This window comes from Alligator sinensis, unplaced genomic scaffold, assembly GCF_000455745.1.
Source record: "Alligator sinensis unplaced genomic scaffold, ASM45574v1 scaffold255_1, whole genome shotgun sequence".
NCBI classification, from domain to species: Eukaryota; Metazoa; Chordata; order Crocodylia; family Alligatoridae; genus Alligator; species Alligator sinensis.
This window is the reverse complement of record NW_005842270.1, coordinates 435,084-442,646: the sequence shown is the minus strand read 5'-3', so window position 1 is coordinate 442,646 and position 7,563 is coordinate 435,084. Positions and strand designations below refer to the sequence as shown.

The window sequence follows — 7,563 nt, the reverse complement described above, 5'->3', positions numbered from 1 at the left end:
CGATCGCTCTTGCCAAACTTTAACTTGCAGGTAAGCTTTGGCACCGGGTGCAAGTGCGCCTGTGTGGGCACATCCAGCCTCACGCCCACTTACTGTATGGGGCCTCTTGTGCCTGTCCACAGCTATGTGCTCCCACGAGGGTAGGTCAGTTGGGTATCCTCAGGCTGCACTAGGCAAGGCTCTGACTTGGGCAGGGACCCCAGCCTCACCTGTCATCGAAGGCGTTTGCCCGCATCCACATGGAGCCTCGCGGCCCTTAACTGACTCTGCAAAAGCAGTAGCGATGCTTCTCCCTGCTCAGTTCTGGGATAATTCAAGGGCTTGCGGGCTCTGCCCCAGGTTGTCCCCAGAATCACGGGTTGGTGGAACGCAGCCTACATCTGGTCCCCACAGAAGCTGCAAGATTGGCACCCCCCGAGTCATGTGGGTGTGCCAATGCACATGCTGACCCACTGGGCTGCAGCGGGACCAGGACTTGGCAGCTGAGCCCATGGCCCTGTTCACACCCTCTATGAATGGACAGGGCAGCCCCAACACTGCTCGGGATGGGGAGCACGGCTTCAATGGTGTGAGCGATCCAGAATGGCTTGACTCACAGGCCTGAGAGCTGCCTGAGCCCTACATTAGCCCCTGGGCTGTGCGCGCATGTATCCGCCTGCTCGTGCTCCCCAGTCAGTGTTCTGCGTGACATGCTGGCTCCTGTTTCCAGGGGGCTGTGTTCACTGCTGGCTGGGGCTGTCAGTGGGTGTTTTGGAGCTCCCCCTTCCTGAGTAGCTGTCATGGTGCAGGGAGCTGGGGAGGGCTTGTGTGCCCCCTCCCCTCTGCTATGCCCCTTGCCACTAAGGAAGCTTTTGTCCCGTGTCCTGGCAGGCTCGGACTGAACGCACGGTGGTAATTGGTTTGCTGCCCTGACCCCTGCTGTAGTCATGCATGACGCTATAGTGTCTGTCGCCTGCTGCTCAGGGCTTCTACCATTCATCATGGTCCCTTACTCTTGTGTCCTGCCCCTGGGAAAGCAAGGCCTGGGGAGAAGCAACAGCCAGGGCCAGAAACAGGCCTCCTTGGCTGTAACTGTTTGACCATGGCTTCTCTCCCCTGAGCCGTAGAGCCCCTCAATGTAGCAGCAGCCGGTCAGTGTGTATGTGGGTGCTGAGCTTCCACCCAAGGGCTCCCCTGCACTCGGGCACGGGGCAGCTGCAGCCTATACACCCCCACCGCAGGTTCCCAGGGGCCTGGTGCTCAGCTTGCCCTGCTCTCACCGTGCACCTGTGCTGTGTTGCAGGGGGAGGTCAGACGTGACGGGGATGAGGAGGCCGGTGCAGGGCAGGACCTGAACCAGGGCGTGAACCGGCTCATGGCAGCCATGCGGGACATGCTGGCCAACATCCAGTTCCAGGAGCCCCCAAGGGACGACAACCCTGACGGGGATGGAGACGGGGACTGGGACTGACCCCCACAGCTCCCCCTACCCCCCCTCGCTGTCATGCTGTGTGTCACGCTGCAATAAAGTCCCACAAGCCGCACAGGCGCCTCTGAATCCCGTGACTCCTCACCCGCAGGGCCCCTCTGCTCGTTTGAGGACGGGGTTGGCGGGGTGGGGGAAGCCTGGTTGCGCCCTTGTGCCGTCTTCCCCAGCTGAGGGTTCCTCCATTCTCAGCGAACTGAGATGAGGCCTTGGGGGCGGCTGCTGCTTCCCGGAGCCAGCTCTCAGCTTGCTGCCCTGGAGTTCTGAGTCTGTCGAGGTGGTGCCTGCCCAACCTCCACTCCCTGGCACCAGCCCCTCTGCACCCCTTTTCCCCATGCTATTTTGGGGCATGCTCCAGCAAAGCCCCTCGTGTGGTGGCAGAGCTGGGTTCAGGCGTGAGTCTCGCTGCAGCCCAGCCTGTGCCCTGCGGCAACTGGCCATGCTGCTTCTGCCCTTTGAAGTTGTTGACTGAGGCCTTTTTATAGCCGGACTCTCAAAGGCCCCTTTCACAAAGCCAAAAATATTATTGCAGCACGTCACTGCGCTGCTTGGCCTCTAGCGCCCCGGTTGCTGGCAGTCCCTTGTTTTGGGCAGCCCCTGCATTCACACCCAGCTCTGCCCCGACTCCTGCGTCACACAGTGCAGTTACACAAGCTGTCCCCCACCCCGGCTGCGAGTGGTCCCCTGCCAGCTCCCCATGCCTAAAGGCTTCCTTCCTTCTGTTTGCTCGGGAGGGCAGGAGGCCACAGAGGGGCAAAGCTGCGCTTGGTGGTGAGCACGTGTCCTGTCCCTCCCCTGCTGTGGCCCTGTGCCCCTTGCTGCCGACACAGCTGCTCCTCACCCCTTGTCTCAGGAGCTGCTCAAAGCTGCTGGCCATGACATCTGCACCAAGGCTGGCACCTGTGTGGGTTGTCAACCAGGCAGTGTGGCAGGGGCTGGGGGGCTGCTCGGAGTCAGGAAGAGCGAGGGCTGGGGAGGGAGAAATGGCACCGACTTGCTGTGGGCTCACGCAGCGGCAGCTCTCAGGGCGCTGCCCTCCCTTGCAGATCAGCTGCCACCTGAGCAGAGAGGCCAGGCACAGTGGGCGCAGCTGGGAGCAGAGCGCCGGCTCCCGTGGCCTGTTCTGCCATCCCTTAGCTCCCCACGTGCGCGCTGAGGCAGCCTCGACCCCGGGGCATCGTCCGGCATCCTCTCCCCATCTTCGAGCGCAGCCGTGGGCGTGTGTCTGTGCAGCATGCGTGCTCTGCACGGTGCAGGATGAATGGCTGGTTGTCGGGGTGCTAAAAATACCCTGCTGCTGCTCCCCCTATTTTCCATCCAGCCCCACCTGCCCCTGGAGATGCCCAGCTGGGAGGCAGGGAGCAGCGGGGTTAGGGACAGCAGCTGGGCTCGCCTGCTTGAGGCATCAACACGAACCCAGAGGCACATGAAGCTCAGCTGGGCCCTGCCCCTCCCCTGCCACCACCCGCTGGGGTGGAGGGAATGAAGGAAGGGCCCATGGAGCGAGCCCGCCTGCCTGGCGCACCGGGCAGGATGGGAGCATGGTGCTCCTGGGTGCTCCCTGGGCTGACGGAGGCAGGAGAGGATCAGGCCCACGCATGGGGATGTGGAGCTGCCAAGCACGGGGCCGTCTCCCCGTCTGCTCTGGCCATGCCGGGGGCTGCTCTTGGCCTCATTGCCGACAAGGAAAGAGCAGGGCCAGGTGCCGCATCCAGTGGGAGCTGCCTGCTGAGAGCAGTCGGGTTTGGCCCCGGCACTTGCCAAATGGCAGCTGCCCACGGAGGCTACAGGGAGGAGGCAGGGCCCTGAGCTGGCTGCGTGCACGTGGAAGCCCCTGACTCTTGCTGCAGCAGGCACAAGGGCTAGGCCCGGATGGAGATAGGGAGCACCCCACGTCCCCAGCTGTGGCCCCGGGCTCTGGGTGATGGCTTAGGAGGGGCCAGGGCTGCAGAGCCACGCTGGGGACCCAGGTTTTCTGCCCCCCTCTCTCCATGTGTGCACGTAGCTGCCAGGGGAGGGAGCTGGGAGATTGGGCATCGACAGGTGTCCGGCTGAGATGGCGTGCCGCCGCATGGACCACCCCGCCACCAGTGCTTGGAGTTTATGTAACCGCTGGGAAGTCAATGATCTTTTTATAGATACTGATTTCCTGGGGGGGAGCATGTGTTGGGGCAGAGGGGGCCTCGCCGGCGCTGTGCTCCACGGGGATGAGGCCTGCGGCCATGGACCAAGCAAGCCCTGGTGTCTAGGGCTGGGTCCCTTCCCTACCCTGTGGGCACCGGGAGGGAGACCTTGGGCCTGTGGAGGTGGCCAACGTGGGCAGAGAGGGTCCCAGCTTGGCCCCGTCAGCAGCCAACAGGCGCAGGCGCTCGGGGGTCTTCACCTCTCTCTGCTGGACATCACCCCTGGGAGGGCGCAAGGCCCCCTCGCTGGGCACTGCCTGGGGCAAAGCTCCCCGCTCTGCCAGGGCGGTAGCACGGGGGCAGCCGGGCCTGGCGCTCGGCCGTTTCATAATCCCCTCCCTGCCGCGCCGGCTGCCCCCTGCGTGCGACGCTATCATGTGGCCGACCACCCTCCCCTGAAGGAGGAGCCGCGCGCTGCCTTAAAGCAGGGCAGAGAAAGGCTCCTTTCTTTGTTGCCAACTTCTGCTAATCAATTACTTGGGCCCTGGATACACACAGCAGCTGGGCCGGGGAGGGCTGGGCGCCCGGAGACCCCAGCAGGGCGCGCGGCTGCTGCAGGGACTGGCACCAACCCCAGCCACTCGCCCTGGGAGGCGATCACGGCCTGGGGGCCCCTGCTCCATCTCCGCGCCCCTGTGCCGGGGGCCCCGGGAGAGCGGGAACACTGCGTGAGTGCAGAGCAGTTTGGCGCACCCAGCGGAGGCTCTGCCCGCGGCTCGTCGGCTCCTGGGTGGGTCTTCTGAGGATGTCACCTTGAAGTCCTGCAGCAGGGAGCTGGTCTTGCTGGGGCCTTGTATCTACTCCCACCGGAGCCCCCCACGCTCCACCCCGTCACCTCCAGCTCAGCCGGGGCCTGAGCACTGGTTTGGAGCTAGCTGCTGGCCAGGGATCCCCCACAGCCTCCTTCCTGGCGCGCAGACAGGGCCGAGGCTTCGCTCGGCTCCAGCCAGCAGACGCCCCATGGCCATGGTGACGCCGGTGTCTCCCACACCAGCACCATGGGGTGCCCTGAATGACAGCGCCGGGAGCCGCGGCAATGGGACGGGGGCAGGCGCAGGCAGCGCCTGGTGCCAGGGTGTGTTCATCCCCAACGAGCTGTTCCTGACGCTCGGCGTGGTGAGCCTGGTGGAGAACGTGCTGGTGGTGATGGCCATCGCCAAGAACCGCAACCTGCACTCGCCCATGTACTGCTTTGTGTGCTGCCTGGCCGTGTCTGACATGCTGGTGAGCGTCAGCAACCTGGCCGAGACCCTCTTCATGCTGCTGATGGAGCACGGGCTGCTGGTGGTGCAGGCCGGCGTGGTGCGGCACATGGACAACGTCATCGACATGATGATCTGCAGCTCCGTGGTCTCCTCCCTCGCCTTCCTGGGCGCCATCGCCGTGGACCGCTACATCACCATCTTCTACGCCCTGCGCTACCACAGCATCGTCACCATGCCGCGGGCCGTGGGTGCCGCCGCCGGCATCTGGGTGGCCAGCACCGTCTCCAGCACCGTCTTCATCGCCTACTACAAGAACAATGCCGTCATCTTCTGCCTCATCGGCTTCTTCCTGGCCATGCTGGTGCTGCTGGTGGCTCTCTACATCCACATGTTCGCCCTGGCGCGCCGCCACGCCCGCCACATCTCCAGCCAGCACAAGCGCCGTGCCGTCTACCAGGCCGCCAGCCTCAAGGGCGCCGTGACCCTCACCATCCTGCTGGGCGTCTTCTTCCTCTGCTGGGGGCCTTTCTTCCTGCACCTGACGCTCATCGTCACCTGCCCCCGCAGCCCCTTCTGCACCTGCTTCTTCAACTACTTCAACTTCTTCCTCATCCTCATCATCTGCAACTCCGTCATCGACCCCCTCATCTATGCCTTCCGCAGCCAGGAGCTCCGGCGGACCCTCAAGGAGGTGGTGCTGTGCTCCTGGTAGCCCGGGCGCTGTGGGGGGTAGCGGTGGACGCCCCTTCTGTGGAGGGCCGTTGGGGCACAGGTTGAGACTGAGGGGTGCATGACAGGGGCTGGGGCAGCCGGAGATGCCCGGCCAGCTCCAAGACAAAGCAAGGGCATGGTGGTGGGGGTCTCTGTGGGGTGGGAATGACCCCCTGTGGCAGTGCTCCCCCAGGCTCCCTCTGCCATCCTGGAGCCCTTCGCGCCCCCTCAGCACCTTCTTCCCAGCCACGGCTGCCCCAGGCATTGCTCTCCAACCACCCTGGGTACCTCCTGTGCCCCCCCCGCCAGCTGCAGCGGGTGCTGGGCTGAGCAGGAGCCCCTTTGCAGAGCCCAGGGGGTCAGATGGGAGTTACCCCAGAGCTGGGCAGGGGCAGGACACAGAGTCAAGTGGGGCAGGAGTGCATCGCTCAGCCACCCCACCTGCCCTGGGAGGAGGGAGGGTTCCCAGCCCACTCCAGCCTCAGGGGCGCGAGCAGCGTGAGCATACACGGGCGCATGCATCTGGGACCCGGCCGAGCTGTCGCCTGGGTCAGGCTGGAGCAGGGGACTCGGCACCTGCACGGTGCAGGCAGGAAAGCAGGAGCCCTCGCTGCCTGTTTCCCCAGCTCCTGTCCAGCAGCCCTAGGCGAGTGAGGGGGCACGGGGCCGTCTGAGCCGTGGTCCCGTTCTGTACCTTCACTGTATAATAAAGACTCAGTCTGTCAATGCGTGTCTGTGTGGCACTGGGTGCCTGGGATGAGGTGCATGGGAGCCGGTGACCTCGTTGGGCCCGTGGAAGTGGGGGTGATGCTGGAGACACCCCTGGGGACAGCCCCAAGTCAACCCCCAGCCCCCGGAGAGCTGGACCTCACCCAGACCGCGTGCCTGGTGCTCCGGGCCTCGGGCATGGGGGGCACGCTCCAGCTGTCAGGGCTGTGCAGGGGGCACTAACCGCCAGCAAGCAGCCTGCACAGGCAGGGGATGGGAGCGGGGGGCTCTGCCGGTCACCGGCACCAGGTCCAGGAGGCTGGGCCCTGTGATGGATGGGGCCAGGGCCCAGCTGGGCTTGCTCTCTGGCTGCAGGCACTCAGCGGGAGAGGAGCAGAGATGCTGGGGTTGTGCTGGGAGCTCAGCCCCTGAGATGCCAGGAGTCGTTAGGACACAGCATCGCACCCTGAGACCTGAAGCGTGACCCCACGGCTCCAACCGTGGCACCGGCTGGGGGAGGAGAAGGACAGCACGGGACTTGCCCTGCCCAGGCCTGGGGCCGGTGCCTGGGGGCTCCAGAGGGTGGGGGCAAGGGGCCCTGCCCCTGCTCCCTGCTCCGGCGCTGGAGGGGCAGCCGGGAAAGAGGAGCCCTGGGCGTGGAAGCTCGTCTTGCGACTGGTTAGCGTCGTCCTTCCCCGGAGACCCGTGATGGGAAGACTGTGGAGTCATTGCTGTATCAAGCCTGTTTAGTCATCGCTGTATCACGCTCCCGTTCTGCTCCGGGCTGAGCCAGCCTGGCCTGGCACGGCCCCATCCAGCCCTGAGCCCGGGGTAGAGCAGCCCTGGGGCTGCCCTGGCCTTGCCTGGCCTGGGCGGCACGAAGGGGCTTTGCAGGCTAGGACGGGGTGGGGTGACTGGGGCTGCAAGGCCGTGAGGCGGGGTGGATCGGGGGCACAGCCGCATTCCCTGCTCCATCAAAGAGGCACCAGTGCCCTGTTCTCCTGGCTGGTGCCAGGCTCCGGGCCTGGGCCTGGGACGGGGGAAACCGCAGCTCCAGGCCGGAGGCCCCCGGCGCGGGGAGACGGGACCCAGCAGCGCGGGCGAGGCCGACCCGCAGGCTGCAGGCAGGAGCCCCCAGAGCCGAGGGAGGAGGCTTTGTTCTCCCCTGCCAGCTCCCCGCGGCCCCCGCCCCAGCGGCTCTGCTGCAGGCCCCTGCCCCGGCTGCCCTGGGGCCCCGGCCCCCGTGGGGTGCACAGGCCCTGCAGGGCGCAGGACCCCCCAGCACCCCCCG

General features: G+C 65.6%; 2 protein-coding genes across 2 annotated transcripts in view; both read left to right on the top strand.

The window, feature by feature from the left end:
* Positions 1 to 1,550, top strand: part of TCF25 (transcription factor 25) — a 16,937-nt gene extending 15,387 nt beyond the window's left edge. Inside the window, exons 18-19 of the mRNA XM_025209143.1 lie at positions 1 to 30; positions 1,283 to 1,550. Coding sequence (XP_025064928.1) covers positions 1 to 30; positions 1,283 to 1,450 — 198 coding nt within the window. The 3' untranslated portion in view covers positions 1,451 to 1,550. The remainder of the gene's footprint in view (positions 31 to 1,282) is intronic.
* Positions 1,551 to 4,608: 3,058 nt separating this feature from the next.
* On the top strand, positions 4,609 to 5,883 carry MC1R (melanocortin 1 receptor). The gene has a single exon (XM_006027861.2). It carries the CDS (start codon positions 4,609 to 4,611, stop codon positions 5,563 to 5,565), a length of 957 nt encoding a protein of 318 aa, XP_006027923.1. The 3' UTR covers positions 5,566 to 5,883.
* The last annotated feature ends 1,680 nt before the right edge of the window (positions 5,884 to 7,563 follow it).

Excerpts from the sequence above, each read along its gene's own strand:
- MC1R (XM_006027861.2), top strand. The coding sequence starts at position 4,609 with ATGGCCATGGTGACGCCGGTGTCTCCCACACCAGCACCATGGGGTGCC.